This window comes from Centruroides sculpturatus, unplaced genomic scaffold (assembly GCF_000671375.1).
Source record: "Centruroides sculpturatus isolate CEXI.00-Female unplaced genomic scaffold, Cexi_2.0 scaffold742, whole genome shotgun sequence".
NCBI lineage: Eukaryota > Metazoa > Arthropoda > Arachnida > Scorpiones > Buthidae > Centruroides > Centruroides sculpturatus.
Window position 1 is genome coordinate 399,018 of NW_019385044.1, and position 20,265 is coordinate 419,282.

The 20,265-nt window shown below is 35.8% G+C and overlaps 2 protein-coding genes across 2 annotated transcripts in view; both read left to right on the plus strand.

Moving 5' to 3' along the window:
- Positions 1–20,265, plus strand: part of LOC111633829 — a 61,654-nt gene that overhangs the window by 40,101 nt on the left and 1,288 nt on the right. Inside the window, exons 7-8 of the mRNA XM_023378464.1 lie at positions 4,066–4,177; positions 8,763–8,878. Of these exons, the coding sequence (XP_023234232.1) occupies positions 4,066–4,177; positions 8,763–8,878 (228 nt within the window). The remainder of the gene's footprint in view (positions 1–4,065; positions 4,178–8,762; positions 8,879–20,265) is intronic.
- Positions 9,829–11,582, plus strand: LOC111633816. Its single transcript, XM_023378453.1, has one exon. It carries the CDS (start codon positions 10,287–10,289, stop codon positions 10,785–10,787), a length of 501 nt encoding a protein of 166 aa, XP_023234221.1. The 5' UTR covers positions 9,829–10,286; the 3' UTR covers positions 10,788–11,582.

A 20,265-nucleotide genomic window follows, 5' to 3' on the forward strand; every position in this document is an offset into this window, starting at 1 on the left:
AGTATTATTATATTCTATTATAATTTTTATTTTTACAATTTAATTTAATAATATGATTAAAAATTTATAAACTTTGTTTAATATAATTTCACAATGATTATTTAATGACAAAACAAACTTAAATTTTAATATTATTATATGGATTTTTACTTCAGCAATGACATTGTCTTCAGATAAGTGTCTGACAATAGGTAGGTAATTATCAATGTTGATAAAATATTCAAATGACAGTTTTTCATCACTCACTGCTGTAATGAGGTTAATCCAGTTTTCTTCAATATAGTCAATGGATTCTGATGGAAATTTTATTTTATTTGAAGTGTCAATAAATTGTTTACTGAGACCTGCATTTGTAAAAGCAATTTGCAATGTTTTTTGTGGACCTTTATTCCAATTGCATTGAATCATTTGCATTGCATCTAGTAGGTTCATTCCAAACCCACATGATGCATCTTCAAGAGCATGCAATATTGTTTATATAATAAGTTTTTGTATTTTAAAGTTTTCAATGATTCCCTTGTATAAAGGTTACAATCAAGAAGTTGTATTTGGTAATGAAAATTATTTTATCTTTCAGAATAGGAATCATCAAACGTTCACTGCAGTTAGTAAAAGAATAAATTTTTTTCTCTACAATCATGTGAGTGTCAAACTTTTTTCAGCCAGTTAAAAAAGCTCTGACATCATCCATGACTACCTTTGATTGCAATAATAGTTTTTAACTGATTTTTGAAACATTCAATAACAGTAATAAAATTCTTCCTTGGAATCATCATTATTTCTTTTTTTATTGTGTCTAATGAATGCTTCAATAATTGTAGGAGCATTGTGATATACTCTATCTTTAAGATAAACTCATGTGATTTCTTTTTATGGAGCTATAAAGCAGCCACTCCATGCCACCACCAGCATATTTTTTGTAATCTAATCTGATTACATGCTTCTCAAATATACAGCAAAGGCTTTTGAACATTTGCTTTGTGCAATGGGGCCTTGCACCATCTTGCATAAACCAAGCTCAACAATGTTTATGTCCAACAAGCATTTCGGGATAAAACTTCTTTTCCAATACTTCAATATATGCAGCAGAAGTAATGTTCTTCTCAAAGAAGAATGGTTCAATAAATCTGCTAGTATTCATAGCACACCAATTAGTACACTGATAGCATACCAATTGGAAAATTAGAATTTTGATAATTCTTTACAATAAACACATGTTGTTCTAAAGTGAGTGCCACCGTTTTGAAAATGACTGTTAACATTAATGAATCATCATCATCAAAAATGCAAATGTTGTACTGTATGGTACTTTTTGAATTTTATTTGTCTCATTCAGTTGAAAAGTTATTAAAGTTTAGAGTTTTGTATGAATTAAAGATCACCCTGTATTAATGTAAGGAGTTTTTGTGGTTGTATTTTAGTAATTTTAATAATTTTAATTAAATATGAGAAATATGTGAAAGTAAAATGTGTAGTTAAATTCTGTTGTCCAGAGTTGCTAAAGGTTATAAATTTATGGACTACTATCTACAATCAATCAATCAATCAATCAATTTATTCGTACCAAATGAGTTGTACATGCCCTGGTCCCGCTGTAGGCATTACCAGGGAGGAAGAACATCAAAATTAGCAGTAGCATACAAGATAAATACATTGAAACTGAAAGACATTATACATAGGATTTTTAACAACAAAAGAGAAAAACAAATTGAATTAAGGAACGCGACAGTTCTTGTCGCATGTAGAACATACAGAGAGGACAAACAGACATGTTTACTGTAACATTAAAATACAGATAAATTAATTTTATTGAGACAATCTTAACGCGTGTAGGAGTGAACAATACACATGTGAGAAACAAGCAAATGGAAATGTCCAAGTACAAGAAGAGTTAACTGTTAATAATCTTGTGCGTGACAAAGTTGATTTGCCTTGCCAGTTTCCTGAAGGCGTAGAAGATCTCTTTAGTGCGCCAGATATCTGAAAGGTGACAGGGCCACATAACACCAAGTTCTTGTAAGAGGAGTTGCAGTTCGAGACAATCACGGTCTAAGATGACACAATCAAATAGATAATGTAAGGCACCGTCTTCTGTGTCACAAATTGGGCACTGCTCAGAAGATCTGTTTGTGAAACGAGCAAGATAGCGTGTGTATTTTCCATGGTTACTAAAGATTTGCAATGTACAGTAGTCTGGAGTATGCCAATTTATTTTTAAAAATTGTCTAAGATCTGATATAAACTTGTAGGTGATATGTTCAGAGTTATGATTCCAAGTGTTTTGCCAAAGTTCTATTGTGTCATTCCAGAGAAGGTGGTATAACGATCGCTGGCTGATCTTGTTATAGGTGATCTGTAAAGAACTGTTCAAGGCTGCATCCTTAGCCAGGGAGTCTGCCCTCTCGTTTCCAGTGTCTCCCTGGTGAGCCCTTATCCATGTGATGGTAAAGGTGCATTCAGAAGATTGTGTTGCATTTTTAATGTATTCAGCCAGAGGATGTAACTTGTTGCTCTGCAGCAGATTTAGAGCTGACCAAGAATCAGTATGTATGTGCACATGAATATTACTGTAGTTGTGATTAATGTAGTCAATGGCCATCCCTATAGCATATAGCTCGGCTTGAAACACGGTGCACCTGCTGTCAAGTCTGTACATTTGGTGGTGGACCTCAATATTATTTATATAAGCGACAAAACTACTCCCAACATTATCATTGATACAAGAGCCGTCCGTGAATACATGTATATCGGCATTCTCAGAACTGGTAAATTTGCATACAGAAGTTTCTCCTGGTGAGCAAGTTTCTTTAAAAGAGGAAGGCCACTCGATGTCATTATAATTAATGGTGCACGAAATAATCTCTACTGTCCCTCCCCATTTTAATTGTTGAAGTCGTCGCTTTTGTAGGATAGAAAGGTCTATAGATGGCTTTTTTGCCAGGACTTGGAGGGAACTATTACTAGTTGTCCTATATGCTCTTGTGATGAGTAATAAGGCACGATGCTGGGAGGAAGGACTACTATCTACATTTAGAGTATTGATTAAAAAGAAGTATTTACTTTTTTTTAACTGAATAATGAATATTATACAAAGAAAGTCTAATTTCCTTAATTGCTAACTGACGAAAGTCTGCTATTAAGTTTGAAAATTAAATTGAAGATATAGTCTGTTGAAAAGAAATTGCCATTTATTCAGTTTTAACGTTCTGGAATACAAACTTTTGATGACTGACCTTTCTGTGTAGGCTACTTTGTCATCAAAATTAAAACTTTCCGTAAAAACAAAGAAAAAATATCCAATTAAAAATGGGTTTTAAAATCGGAACTAATAATGCCATAGATGTCTTCTTTCCTTCCATCCTTACATTTGGGGATGGAAGAACTTTATATCTACTAGAAGCAAGTGCTGGTAAATGTAGATTTTCAACTGCCTCTGGTGATGAATCTTTGCAGAATTGATTAAATTGTAGAATTTCATCATAAGGCAATTAAGTTTAAAAATCAATTTCTGTTTTCAATGTCTGTCTTCAATTTAATTTTTAAATTTAATTTCTTTAATCTCTAATTAAAACCACATAAATGCTAAACAGCTCAGGAAGCAAATATTTTATTTTATATTAAATGTTTTTTGAGCATTACAAAGTGCAGTCTCATCATTGGATCCTAGTCTTCCAGAAGATTACAATGTGATAAGACTTTAACATTGTGAACTGTTCAGCACATTTGTGGCTTTATTAGAAATGGAGCTGACTGTTTTACAGAAGATATTAAACAATAATATGTATTATCAAAGAAATTTTGTTTTATAAAAAGACAATTTGCTAAATAATTTTTTTTTATAATAGTTGTAATTTTGATAAACTTTTAATGAAATAAATTAGGCTAAAAAACAAAGTATATTTTAAAAAGTAGTTAAGAAATATTCATCAATAAATTTTAATATATAAAAGTAATCCTTAAAAGAGAAAAAATAATAGTATAAATAAGTAAAAGAGATTTCAGAACATTTTGATGATAATGTTTTTTATTAAAATATATTTCATAGTAATTTTTGTTAAATTTCAGTTTCAATGGATGATAGTTCTGTAGGGATGAAATTTGAAATAACTCAAGAGAAAGTTTTAGAACTTATTGAATCTGCATATCCAAATCCAGTATCAATTTCGGATATTTCAAAGTTAGTATATATATGTTTTTATGAATGTATATTAACAAATATTAATCTAGTATTAACATTAATATTAGTCAAATAATCTCCAAATTCTTTAATACTTAATAGATAAAACTTGTCTATATCAGCAGCAAGTTGTTATGAATTATTTATATTTACCCAATATATTGCTTAATAATAGATCAGATGATTGATTTAATATTCATGTATTTTTGTTTTAAAATATTTGTTTAAAGAATTGGTAATAAACTCTTGAAAATTTTTGTTGCTAATATCTTTGTAAAAATTTTATTATATATAAAAATAATTTATATTTTTATTGAAATTAGTTAAATTTTAAAAATTATTAATGGCACTATATGTTGATAAATTACAGGAATTTACATGGGTGAGTCAAAAATTATCCACACTCTGGTTGTATTAAAACTTCTGTTGGTTGCACTGTCTTATCAGTGCTTTTTGTACAAGGTTGCTGTTTCAACAGTCACTGCTGTGCAAGTTGTTACATCAGTTCAGTTGTGACTGTGGTTATAAGAAACAATTCACCACATCCAAAAAACCTTTGTAACTCCAGTGATATGTGATTACACACCAGCGAACGTTTTTGACCCCATCCAGGTCTTCATCAGGCTACGATTATGTGAAATTTGAACACGTGCAGAATGGAACAATAAAACTAAATGAATGTGATTCAAACTTCAGTAAAAACCAAATTTATGAATAAAATGGAACATTACCCACATTCTGAAATGATGGTTAAGCACGCGCAACATCATGTTTGCGAAACAGTGAAAACAGACGAAATATACGCAATGCAAACTCAGTTACAGGAGTGGGCTCCTTCATAACAAAACTTCCACGTGCCAGATATCCCCACTGCATCCCTGGAGTTGATGCACGTGCTACGTAATCCTGCTTTATATATTTCAAGAGTCTCCATGGCTCTCAGTTGATCAGTACGATGTGAGAGCCTGATCAGATGGGCATTTTGTTTGTCAGCTGTGATTCCTGGTTCTGGAGTTGGTTATGTTAATAGCCCTCAAGGTTTCAATGAGCTTGATCGGGTTCTTGATAGTCCAAGGGTAAGTGTTTATCCTGTCGCATATGTGTTTGTGTACTGCAGTTTCTAATGCCCTGGTTGGTGATCTAGCCTTATCGAGGACCGGCCTAAGAGAAGGTGGATCCTTATGGGTCTTATGGGGGGCAAAACTTTCTCTTAGGTCGGTCCTCAATATGGCTAGATCACCAACCTGGGCATTAGAAACTGCGGTACACAAACACATACGCGACAAGATAAACACTTACCCTTGGACTATCAAGAACCCAATCGAGCTCATTGAAACCTTGAGGGCTATTAACATAACCAACTCTGCTTGTATCACTGTTCTTGAGTTTGTTTCTCTATACCCGTCGATCAAAATCCAGCCATGCTTCTGCGAGTTCCGGGATTTATTACTCACCTACTCCGGCGCGTCCACACGTCAAAAACACATCTTGGAGTTAACACACATATTGTGTTACTCATCCTTCTTCTGTTTTAATAACAAAGTTTATCTCCAAAAGTGGGGCATCCTCATGGGGAGCCCTCTCTCGGGTGATTTATGTGAGCTGGTAGTCAGGAGGCTGGAACATCAAATCATCCCCTTCTACGTTTCCGACTTCCTCCTGTACAGGAGGTATGTTGATGATATTATTATCATTTGGAAAACAGAACTCAACATCAACCAGTTCATTAACTTAATGAACGACAACCCTTATGACCTGAACATCAAATTGGACCAGAAAAGCAACACCGCCGCGCATTTTCTGGACTTGGACCTTCAAATTAAGGATAATGGGATCATATCCAAGGTCTATTACAAAAAGTCCTATGTACCGCTCTTCATCCCCGCTAACTCGGAGGATCTGTACTCCAACAAGATCACGGCTTTTCAGGCCTTAAGTAAGAGGATGTTCATGCACCACTCTAATTATGAAGACACCATAACTGAGCTAAGACACATTCAGGAAATGGCCACACAGCATGGGTATAATAACAACTTAATATACAATATCGCTCGTGCTTACACAAGGGCAAACGCACGTGACACTACCAATGCCCCCGGGGAGTCTTTGGATAATAAAGGTGCAAGAAAAGTTGTATGGTACAACCACCATCTTGATAAAATATACAGGGAAATTTCATCCATCACTAAAACTAAGATAGCTTATAGTAGGCCAAGATCCGTTTACAACTTACTTTGCAATGGAAAAGACACAATAGACTTGAAACACGCACCGGGGGTATATGCTGTCCCACTTTGAGATGACAGATTTAACAGCCGTTTGGTTTATGTGGGCTCAACCAAATGCTCCCTTTATAAATGGCTTCAGGAGCATAAATATGACATTGACAATAAAAAACACACCACCGCCCTATCAACGGTTGCCACGGACCCGGGAATCACGGCTGACATACAAAATGCCCGTCTGATCAGGCTCTCACATCGTACTGATCAACTGAGAGCCATGGAGACTCTCGAAATATATAAAGCAGGATTGCGTAGCACGTGCATCAACTCCAGGGATGCAGTGGGGATATCTGGCACATGGAAGTTTTGTTATGAAGGAGCCCCACCCCCGTAACTGAGTTTGTATTGCGTATATTTCGTCTGTTTTCACTGTTTCGCAAACATGATGTTGTGCGTGCTTAACCGTCGTTTCAGCACGTGGATAATTTTCCATTTTATTCTTAAATTTGGTTTTTTCTGCAGTTTTAATCGCATTCGTTTAGTTTTATTGTTCCATTCCGCATGCGTTTGAATTTCGCATAACCGTAGCCTGATGAAGACCTGGATGGGGTCGAAAACGTTTGCTAGTGTGTAAACACACATCACTGGAGTTACAAAGGTTTTTTGGATGTGATGAATTGTATTTCCTCCAGTGTTTACAAGGAGGTTCATTTGATTATAAGAAACAATGGCTGCTCAACTGCACAAAAGAGAGCAGCATGCAGTGATTCATTTTTTATGGTCTGAGGGTATGTCTGGTATCGATATTTATCAAAGACTTTGTGCACAGTTTGGAGAAAGTGTTTTGTTGTGAGGAAGTGTGTTTGAATGAATACAAAAGTTTAAGAAAGATTTCACAAGTGTCAGCCATGAAGGAGCTGGATACTCATCTATGTCCATGACTGATGGCAACTAAAATTCACACCTTCCTCTCACTTTCCAGCATTTACTGATTAAAAACGAATGTTTTCATCTATCTTCAGTGGACTGTGTCAGGTTAAGCAAAATTCTGTATCAAACCTCTATAGTAGGTTCAAAATTTGGAATTATAATGTTTTTTTCTTTGACATAGTTGTGTTTGAATTAAAATATACTATATTTATGTAAAGATTAATATAGTTTTGACAAATTAAATGAATAATTATGAATAAAAATATTAAAATGCCTCTAATTGAAAAACTGAATTAAATTGCTATTATTCTATATATTATTGGCTACTGCTATTTTTTAAGGGGGTTATCTAATATAGATTGCCATGTCTTGGATATGGATATAGATTCTTTACTGCTAATATGCATGTTGCATGTAATTTGTATCTGATCCTTTAAGTGTTGCAGCAAATATTTCAAACACCTCCATGGTTCTTAGTTTATGGTTATCAAATGTGCATTTTAAAAGTTTTACTTCTGTCCATTGTGGCGACACCCTTTGCTTGCTTGCATATTGTGCTAGAATTGTATTTGTATTTCCTAAGATTGTATTGATGCTTTTTGAGTCTTTACCTCAAGGATCTGTTTGTTGGACCTATATGTGTTAGATTTCTATTGCATCTATTGTCATACAATGGTATGGAACATACTCCAGGAGTTTTGCTATCTTCAATCTTATCCTTACTATTGTTGAGTAGTTTGTAGTAGTGTTGTTGTGTTGCATTTATAGGCTAAACTAGTATTTAATTGTTTCATTATGATCTTATAAATTGTACTCAATCTGGGATTGTAGTCAACTACTATGCATTTACGATTTTGAATTTTTGTTTGTAGTTGTGCTCCTACGTTCCTAGCTAATATCTTTTTAAAGTTCTTTTCTATGGTACATGCTAATGTAGGTATTAGTTTACCACTGTAATAACCATTCTCCAGTGCTATATGTTTTATACATTCTAATTCTTGCATAGTGTCTTTGATATTAGAGCAATGCATATATGCTCTTTTTATTAGTGCCCTAAATGCAGCTACCATATAAATACAAGGATCATTAGATGTTGAAGGTATAAAAAGAGGGTGTTGATTAGGTTTATGATATACATTAGTAAGTACATGGCTGTTTTTGAATTGAATATGGAGGTCTAGGAAGTGGGCCTCAGTTTCACATTTCTGCTTTAGCTTTAATATATGGCTGTTTTACTTATATAAATTTTTCATGCTATGAACCAAAACCTGTTTTATTAAAAGTTGAATATCCTAATCATAAGGCTCTTTTTTTTATTTACAATTTGAAGAGACATATGCAATTTTATATTTATTTATGTTAACCTAATAATAATCAATTTTATTTTCATTAATGAACAATTGAAAAAATGTGTAAACATTTATTTTCAGAACAAGCCAGTCATCTGAAGAAATAGTGTACCTTCATTTAACAGAATTAATCTCAAAAGGTTTAATAAAGCATATGGAAAATGGAAATTATACTAGAGTAACTCAGGATGATACAGGTAAATTAATTTTATTTTGTATATTATGGTTTTGATATTGAAAAATGATATTGAATAAAAAAACATTAATTTAAGATAACTATTTATTTAATTTTTACTTTGTAATGTTATTAGATAAAAAGAAAATGATTTATTTTTTCCTTTCTGTTAGTTAAAATTTTATTTTACATAATAAAAGCTATTTGCACAGAAAATATAAGATGATTTTGCATGCTTGAAGACATTTCAAGTTTCTGGAATCATTGTAAACACATTATGAAAATTTATTTATGATGACAATTCCAGAGATGTAAACTATTAAAGATTTTCTATAGTTTATGTCATGTAAATTATGGTCTTATGGATAATCATTTAAAAAGTATGGAATCTATGGAATGGAATACTCTTGAATAAGCATGCTAATGCAACATGTGTAGATGTTAGTTAGCATTTTGTCTGCATAGAATTGCCAATATGCCAAACTCAAACCAATCTGTACATTCATACCAATAATGTTGAATGTACAGACAGTGAGTTTCCAGTTTGGAAGTGGCTAACTATTGTTACTAAGGATCTGACTAAAAATTGTTCCTCTGCATGACCTATTTGCATGGTTGTACTAAAAAATTACATGCTTGTGTGTAAAATTATACATGCTCTTCTAACATAATAGTTGGACATGCTGGAAAAGTCCAAGCAGAAACACTGTATAGTGCACAAATGATGTAGATAAAATTGTAGATTCTGTCAATAATAGAAATTTTATTTTATCGAATAAGAAATATACATTTAAATTTATTTTAAAAATCTATTATAAAACATGTTGCCGGTGTTCAGAAATAATTTGGTATAAACTATAAAAAACATAACATTTATTTATAACACTAACTCCAAAATAAATAATTTTTTGATACAAGATAGAAAGTATGGAGCATAGCTTCTTCCGTCTGGACGCTGGGACCTCTAGTCCGAAAGTGTTTCTTCTTTTGTCTTTTCTTGTCCTCCTACACGATTGTCCTGGTCCCTTTACATCTTTTTGCGAAGTAGTTTGCGACCGCAACAAACAATTTATTAATAAATATTCAAAATTTTAAGGACTTTACAATAAAGCGGATTTTGTTTTTGTTTATATAAAGTACTTAATGTAAAGGCATCAAAACTTGACAGTGCACCAATGGTTGACATTTCCAAGATATGTTCTTGGGGGAAAAATCTTGAGGTGCTAACGCCTACAGTCACCATCAGAGGGCCTCGACAGGATGACGTCAGCACTTCAACAGATTCCTGCGTTTTTTCGACCTGCCACGAGACAGTTCAGGTGTGTACGACAAGAGCTCTACTACTCGACTATTCGACTAGACAAAGGATTGTAGCGCCGAACGACCGTTGACTACATTGGTTGAGCCGAACATTAGAACTTATCGAATTCATGAATTTCGCTTGGAGAACAGAAATATTTTACCAGGTACGTGACAAAATGAGCGAACCTGTGGCCGTCAAGCTGCTGCCATTTTGGTCTGAGAACCCAGCACTTTGGTTCGCCCAGTTGGAGAGCCAATTCGTCCTCGCCAATATATCCCATGACAAAACGAAATATAGCCACGTAGTCGCGAGTTTATCGGAATGTATAGCTACTGAAGTTCAGGACATTTTGGCCACTCCTCCGAATACCGACAAGTACAAAGCAATTAAATGGGCACTGATCGACCGCATGTCCCAGTCCGAAGCCCAACGTCTTGAAAAGCTTCTACGTACTGAAGAGCTTGGCGACCGCATGCCATCGCAATTCCTTCGAAGCTTAAGAACTCTCACAGGTCATATGGTTACAGAGGACCTACTCAGAAGTATTTGGTTGTCCTGTTTTCCCACAGATATACAGAAGATACTTATTCATCACGGATTGTACGTCCAAAGTTTCATTCTTAATTGACACTGGCACCGATGTCTCCGTTTATCCAGCTTCAAGCCTTCCAAAACGCTGTGTAGAAGACTATCAACTCTTCGCAGTGAACAGCACAGCAATCAAGACATACGGCTACGCAACAATCACGCCAGACTTCTCTCTTCGACGAAACTTTACATGGCAATTCATTGTAGCCGACGTCACACAACCATTGATTGGTGCTGATTTTTTTATCTCATTATGGACTTCTCCCAGACCTTGCAGAAAACGTCTCATCGACTCGACAACGAAACTGGTCAGCCAAGGACATATCTCAGTGTCACTACACTGTCAGTACAAACTATTGCCGGCAATTCTTCTTATCACCGACTATTGAGCGAGTTTCCTGAGATAACGCGTCCATCTCCAACCATTGCACCCGTCCGACACTCCACCGTCCATCATATTATCACGACGCCTGGACAACCAGTGCACTGTAAACCCCGGTGACTTGCGCCGGACAAATACATTCTGGCTAAGCGAGAGTTTGAATTCATGCTCGCTCAAGGGATCTGCCGACCGTCCACCAGCAGCTGGTCATTGCCATTACACCTCGTTTCAAAGAAGAACGACCAGTGGCGACCCTGCGTTGAGTGACTACCGTCTACTCAACGCATGAACTGTACCCGACCGTTATCCTGTTCCTCACATAGAGGATTTCGCATCCACTCTTCACGGTTGTGGGTACTTCTCAACCGTCGACCTTGTCCGTGCTTTCCATCACATCCCTATAGTTCCAGAGGATATCCCTAAGATGGCCGTCACCACACACCGTTTGGACTATACGAGTTCAACTTCATGTCTTTTGGTTTGTGCAACGACGCCCAAACATTCCAGCGCTTCATGGACGAAGTTACTTGTGACCTCAAATTTTGCTACGTCTTCATTGATGACATACTTATAGCGTCCCGAAACAAAACTGAACATCTGCAGCACCTACGCAAGTTATTTACCAGACTTTGTGACTACGGTGTTGTAATCAACGCATCAAAATGCGTATTCGAAAAGCAAGAAGTACAATTCCTCGGGTATCTGGTCAACCCAAAAGGAATCCGCCCACTTCCACAAAAAGTCGAGGCAATTATCGAGTTCTCTAGACCAACTACTGTCCACGATCTACGCCGATTCCTGGGACTAGTCAATTTCTATCGCCGCTTCATACGCAACGCAGCTCTCATCACTTCAGAACTCAACAAACTGCTTCAGGGCAACCCGAGTCCGAAAGATCACCTCGAGTGGACCTCCGATGCCGACAGTGCTTTCCACAACGTAAAGAACGCCATTGCCAGTGCTGCACTCCTAGCCCACCCATCACAAAACACACATCTCTCCCTAATGGTTGATGCATCATCCACCGCTGTAGGGGCATTCCTACAGCAGAGGATCGACGGACACTGGCAACCATTAGCATTTTTCAGCCAGAAACTATCTGAATCACAAAAAAAGTGGTCTGCATACGACCGGGAGTTGTACGCCGCCTACTCTGCCATCAGGAAATTTAAACAATGCTCGAGGGAAGGCAGTTCACCCTATTCACCGATCACAAACTGCTGACCTTTGTCCTGAGGCAGAAACCCGAAAGGGCATCACCCTGACAGTTTTGCTATTTAGACTTCATATCACAATTCACCACGGACATCCGTCACGTCGAGGGTACAAACAACATCCCTGCAGATGTCTTGTCTCGAATAGAGCCCATCACACAGGCGATCGACTTCTGGGCACTCGCCTCCGCCCAAGAGTCCGACAACGAACTTGAACAGCTCTTCTGTTCCAATACAGGTCTCCAGCTTAAACGAATCACCATCCCGAACACCACAGCACAACTCTACTGTGACACATCCACGCTCAACGCTCGTCCTTTCGTTACCAAAGACTTCCGACAGCAGGCGATCACCTCACTGCATGGGTTGTCACACCTGCATGGGTTGTCACACCCCGGGGTGAGAGCCACATGTCGCCTCATTAAAAAGTCCTTCGTGTGGCCCGACATCGAGCGTGACTGCAAAAAGTTCGTACGTAGCTGTATTGCGTGCCAGAAGAACAAGATCACCCGGCACACCATCTCACCAACTGGATCATTCGCCTTGCCAAATCAGCGATTCGACCATGTCCACATTGACATCGTTGGACCACTTCCGCCATCCAACAGCTTCACATATTGCCTCACGGCAATCAACCATTTCTCCTGTTGGCCGGAAGCATTTCCCATGTCAGAGATCACAGCTGCCGCCGTAGCCAAAACATTTTTTGATGGCTGGATCGCTCGTTTCGGTGTTCCACAGCGGCTGACGACCGACCAGGGACGACAATTTAAGTCCCACCAGGGCCGTGTTCAGCAACGCAGAATTCTTGCTAAGTCTAGTTATGCTGCAATGATGAATTCGTTTCTAACTACTGCTTGACTCCTCCCACCACTAGCTTCTTTTATGTATTCTTAGCTCCGCCCACTAAGCCCTCAGAATTCTAACTTAGGTGTTCTGCGTTACTGAACACGGCCCTGTTCAAAGCACTCACAGCGCTGACAGGTACGTCGAGGATCCACACCACTGCCTTTCACCGAGCCGCCAACGGAATAATCAAGCGATTCCACTGGCAACTTAAGGCAGCAATCAAGTGCCACTCTTCTGACTGCTGGACAGATGACCTACCCATCGTACTCTTGGGAGTCCGGACCGTCTACAAAGACGACATCAACGCCACAACAGCCGAGCTGGTCTACGGACAAATGCTGCGCCTGCCTGGAGATTTTTTGTAAACAACAACGACAACACGGTAGACACTTCTGATTTTGTCTCCGATCTCCGGGGCAGGATGCGATGACTACGTCCCGTCTCACCGCGCAAGCATGGCAACCACCAGACGTTTGTGTTCCGCGATCTACAGACCTGCTCCCACGTTTTTGTACGTTACGATGCCATACGTAAACCTCTACAGCCCCCATACGATGGCCCGTTCCAAGTACTCCAGCGCTCCGACAAAACATTCAGGATTAACATCAATGGCAAGGAGGTGACAGTTACCATTGACCGCCTCAAACCAGCTTTTGTCGCCAACCCTACAACTTCCATCCCAACCGGCACAGAAAAGGAACCCCCAACACCAACAGGTGTCGAGGCAACCCAACCACCGGTCACAACTCGCTCTGGACGACAGGTACACTTTAACCTGAAGTATCGTTAACACTCGCAGGGGAGTACTGAGGCGCTAATGCCTACAGTCACCATCAGAGAGCCTCGACAGGATGACGTCAGCACTTTGACAGATTCCCGCCTTTTTCGACCTGCCACGAGACAGTTCAGGTGTGTACGACAAGAGCTCTACTAATCAACTATTCGACTAGACAAAGGATTGTAGCGCCGAACGACCGCTGCCTACAATCTCTACAAAAATGTATGTATTATTTAGAAGACACAAAAGACAATTTTAAAGTTATGGCAATGAATTGCTGTGATGACAAAAATGCTGTTTTTAAACAAAGTGAATTTGATATTAGAATAACTTATTCATAACTAATAAATGTATTTCCAGTGTCAAAAAATAATTGTAACAATTATCTACATTAATTGATGATGATGATTAAACGTAAAGTATTGATATTACAATAATATGTCAACTTATAGTGATTTTTGTTTTAGGCTGTGCCAATAGTGCAAAGACTCAAGAATTAAAAAAATTTTTTTAATTACTATGTATTTTTAAAAAAATAATTTTAAGTTAATTACAGAAAGTTTGTGTAACAATTACACTTGAAATTATTTTTGTTTCAGAATAAATATTTAAGTTACAGTAATATCTCGACTTACACTACCCCGACTTACGCGAACCCGGAGTCACACGATTTTCAAATCTCGTCGATTCGTCTTTTGTTTGAGCGCCATGCAACTTTTGATTACTCACTCTCTCCACACTATTGTTCAGCTTACATGTTCGGACATGTAGCACGGAATCGACACATAGCTACAATTTATTTTGTTTTCTTTATTTCTGTGTTTGTTATATTTGCGGAGACTTGAGAGACTCTATGTGGTGATTTCTTGTAACTGTGAACAAATCAAAAGACGAGATAAGATTAACGAGAACATTTATTAGCTTACATACATCTGACTTGGATTTTACACAAATTGTGAAATTATACCCTGACTTACATGAATTCAACTTACGCGGTTATCGCTCGGTCCCACCTATCGCGTAAGTTCGGGGTATTACTGTATTAGAAGAAATAGAATATATTTTTCTTAATGTGTCAATTATTAGTGCCTTTACCTTAGCTTAAAATCATCATGATACATTTTTCCATCACAAAACAAAAAAAAAATAGCTGTAGCACGGGGAATTAGTGAATCATGTCAAAATTTTTAAACAAGTTTAACATTGTTAGTGAACATCTCAGTATACACTGTTGTGGATCTTTCCAGCAAAAGCATAAATGAAAAGATTATATGGACTTCCATGTCAATTATCCATTGCAAGCCCTCAGTAACATTATAAGTATATAAATAAATAATCGACACACACTGGAAGAATATAATAATAAACTTTCTACAAACCTATAACCAGCATGAAATATGTTCAATTGCTTAAGCTAACGTTTTCGGATCCCACTAGATTCTTACATTAGTATACACGAAAAGGGCAGTTGGGGTAAGATGGAAGGAACACCAAAAGAACATTATACGCAACAGATGTACCACCGCTTTATCTGTATATGCATCGGATCCAGAGATATCTGCAGACTTCGCGAGGGCCAAACTCCTTATCACAACGTCATATTTGGACCAACTCAGATGGTTAGAACAAATAGAAATATGCAAAGCCTGCAACTCATCAACCCCCATTAATTCCAAAGATGAAATCACGTTATCGTTGTCATGGCAAGCCCTAATACAGAAAGGAGATTCAAATTAAAACGGCATCAAAGTACATAATCTGACATACAAGTAGAAGATCGTTACGTAGCAACCGGAGTTTCGAGTTGAAAGGCATGTTATTCCTAATGGAAATCAAAATATGATCTTTGAAATTTTGTTCCAAAAACAGCTGACATTCTAATGGATCATTACAAATGGAACATAGCCTGATGAAGGAGCTAGTGGGATCCGAAAACGTTAGCCTAAGCAATTGAACATATTTCATGCTGGTTATAGGTTTGTAGAAAGTTTATTATTATAAGTATATAATTTGTTTCAGATGATTTGAAAACATTAGAACTTATTTTAGAACAAAATTAGAATAGTTTATGAATATCTTAAAATTGGAATGAATATATCATATCAGAAATGGGAGTAGATGGGGGCATTGCTCCTCCATTTACCCCCTGCTCTAATCATAATATAGGATCCTGTACTGATGGCCCTCTTCTCAGGTTGGCATCTCTGCAATTCCAATAGAAGCTTCAAATTAAGAACAATAAAATTCTAGATTCCAGCAGTTGGCTACAAGAAAATGTTTCTTGTAAGATGAAAGTTAAAGCCAAATGATTACTAGATTAAATTGAGCTACATTTCTGCTGCTATTAATAATTATTATGTAGTGCCAAATTATTCTGTATTAATTATTAATAGTAGCAGTAATGTAGCCTGATTTAATCCAGCAATTTTTTAGCTTTAACTATGTAAGATGAAATTTTTAGATAAAATTATAATAAAACTAGTTTTAAGCATATGTTAAAATCATTTCTCAAATTTTACTAATCTTATTAAAACCAATAAAACAATCCACTACTAATTTTTAGAATACAGTAGAGTGTCGTTTATCCGAAAGAATTCCAGTTGGCAAATTTAAATTTTTGCTAGTGCTGTGGCGCTGCAATCTTTGGCTATATTTTGGGCTACTCCAATATTTTTTTTTGTTGATGTGTGTGTTTTAGCTGGTAGCACTGGCACATTTGTGTGGTGTTTTTCTGAGGACTGTGTTGTGCTGAATTGAACGTTTTTGATACTAGATTAACTTCTAAAAGTATCATTTTTTTTGTTTTTATATTTTTCAATATATTTATTTTGTTTGTACAAAATAAAGAAATAATTTTTAATGATACAATAGCCATGATTATTATTTAAAAAGTTTTCGTTAGGCTTAACATCGATGAAAATTCAACGCAAAGCGACATGCAATGGAAAAAAATTTCAATATGGGTTAGGTTAATATATTTTTTCGTACATAATCAGTTATCTGAAAAATAACTTATCTGAACAACCTCAGTCCTCAATTGATTCGGATAAACGATGCTCTACTGTATATCTATTAAAAATGATTTGTGCCAGGTAGTTTTGATCAATTAGAAATATTCACTACACTTTTAGAAATTGATAAAAATTTCTTTTCTTTAATCCTTGAATAATTGTATGGCTGACTATAATCCTGTAATAGTAACTGAATTAAGAAAAACCACCTAAATGCACAGATGATAACTCTAGGTTTCTTAATAGCTTAATTCCATACTTTCCTCTATTTAACCAGACATTTCTTTTGATAATTACATTGTTAGAAACAGAGTAACAAAGGTCCAATTGGAGGAAAATAGTTATCTATGCAGTTATTCATGCTTTTACTTATTCTATATTCATTTTCTCTAGTTTGGCATTTTTCTTTTATTTTTGGATGTTTTGAGACTATTACTTTCCCAGCTGTTATATATATTGATAATAGAGGGAAAGTAGGGTGATTGGTCAAAAAATGACTCCTCTCCAAGATTTTCACATTTTTGGACTCAAGGTCTTGAAAAGTTGAGAAGTACATAAAAAAAAATGGTTGGGGTTTTTTCTCTATATACAGTCGACCCCCCCATAAGATCATAGATACATTCCATTCTTTAGGAATCTGATTTCTTATGAGTCCTTCCAATCACAGCCCGACACACGTCAAGTTTACGGATTTTGCTGTTTGAAAGGCTTTCTTCCATAAAATTAATCGATTCTAGACTAATTCTACTCAACATTTCCAAAATACATATATTTTTTTTTGGAAATAATCCGTATAAACTACGCTATAAACAAAAAATTGTAGGATTACTTACCGAGTGTGCACCATTCGACATCGCCATTGTTCAAGCTTGTTTTCATCACAGAACAGCTCAGCAAACAGCGGCTGATTTCTAATAACTTATTTTTCTGCAAAAACTTCGTTGAACTATGGAGACATCATTAATATAAATAATTTTAATCGCCGTTGAATAAGAAATGTTTCTTTCACAAGAAATGTATAAAATTACAGTACTGTATTAGATTTACGGTACCTAATTTACATACTGTACAGACGGTAGTTAGCGTAAAATCTCCGTAGCGTGGCACTATGCGGCGGAAAAAAAATATATAATTATAATAAAGTTACAATAAATTAAGTTAATATATAATTACAGTAGAGCGTCGATTTTTCCGAATCAATTGGAGACTGGGGTTGTCCGGATAACTGATATTTCGGATAACTGATTTACGTACGAAAAAATAGTTTAACATATCCAATGTCGAAATTTTTCTCCATTGCGTGTCGCTTTGCGTCGAATTTTCATCGATGTTAAGCCTAACAAAGACTATTGTATCGTTAAAAATTATTTTTTTATTTTGTACAAAGAAAATAAATATATTGAAAAATATAAAAATAATAAAAAATTATACTTCAGATGTTAATTTAGTATCAAAAACGTAAAATATTTGAATAGCCCAAGACATAGCCAAAGATTGAAGCGCCGCAGCACTGGCGAAAATTTAAATTTGCCGACTGGAATTCTTTCGGATGATTGACGTTTCGGATGATTGACTTTCGGAAAATCGACGCTCTACTGTATATATACAGTACCTAATTTATATATAATTATATGTACAGTACCTAATTTATATATAATTTATATATAATACTGTACAGACGATAGCAAACTGTCCGTAGCGTGGCACTTGATGGTGGAAAATAGTTCGGCTGCCCGATGACGTTCCACGTAATTATAGGAGTTTTTTTACCTTTTTTTACAGATACCGTCACAATTTTTTTGCGGTTTTATAGGAATTGTAATTATAATCGGTTTTATAGGGGGGTCTACTGTATATGGATGTTAGTGCATATTGGGGGCATGATTTTGTTCATCCACTTTGAAGCTTAATAACTCCTGTGCCTTTTGTCAAAAATTTCTGAAATTTTGCAGGGAGGTTTGTTATTAGGGCAGATTGTTGCTATTAAATTTTGGTGGTTAAAGGTCAATGGGTGGGGAGATAGAGGGAGTCATGTCTCACATCTTGAATGAGGTCAGACTTAATAAAGATTTTACTTGCTGTTAACATTTATAATTTTTTTTTTATAAAACTCATTAAAATTACACTTTTTGCCATTTTATAATAATAAATATGAGATTTTATTAAACTTATAACAGATGGTGCTACATAAAGTTTTTAACTCTTGCTGGGAACATTATTCAACTCTTTGCTAGATTTTTTTCGGTAATTATTGTAAGATTAATATTCTAGTATTATAATATTAAAGTAATACATAAGATATTTTTATTCTGATATTTACTCAGTGACTCATAATCAAATTAACACTAATCCAAATCAATGGCTTGTTTAATTGCATAAACTGAATAAGTTTTGGAAGTAGAGATGTAGGGTATGATGACTGTGAATTTGATAACATTAGTCAATCCAATTATAATAATTTTTTGAATAAGCATAATCAGATGCAGCTTAGGATAATAATAATGCAAAAAAAAAAGGCAAATATTACTTTTATTTAGAGAAAGATACTGTATATATTAATTTAAAGTTAATAATAAAACTCATAATATTGTTTCTCATTTTTCAGGACTATAAAGATCTGCAAAAATTTTTAAACTGAATTGGAAAGCTTGTTATTCCTAGATAATCTGATAATTCTGATTTTGTTTTATTTGAAATTTCTTTGACATAAATTAATGTTTTTTAATTGTATTATAGATTGATTAATAATAAATTGCTGTTTGTATTTTCGATTAACATTTAATTTGACATTTTAAACATAAACTATTGTCCTCTATAACAGCGGTTCCCAACCTTTTTATCGCCGCGGACCGGTCAACGTTTGATAACTTTACCGCGGCCCGCTGAGAGGGGACGTTGATTGTTCATATTTTAGATTGATTTAATTTAATAATTTTAATTTAACTGTATTTAAACATGCCTTCAAAATAAAATACAGTTACACCAAAAAATGAATATAATGTGATTTAACATTTTAACTCACTAGAACGCTAAATCAATGAGAACCCTGAGCTTGTTTCTTTGCAACGAGACAGTTCCATCTGGGGATAATAGAAGACAATGACACTCGAAGTGTGTTTCTTATGTCCAGTTTATTCCGTTGTTCCGTCGTCTGTTAAAAGTCGCACAAACCCGAGACAAATACACCATAGTAAATAAAATGGAAATAATTTAATGTTCCTTGGGCGGCCCGGTACCATTTGATCCACGGACCGGTACCGGTCCGCGGCCCGGGGGTTGGGGAC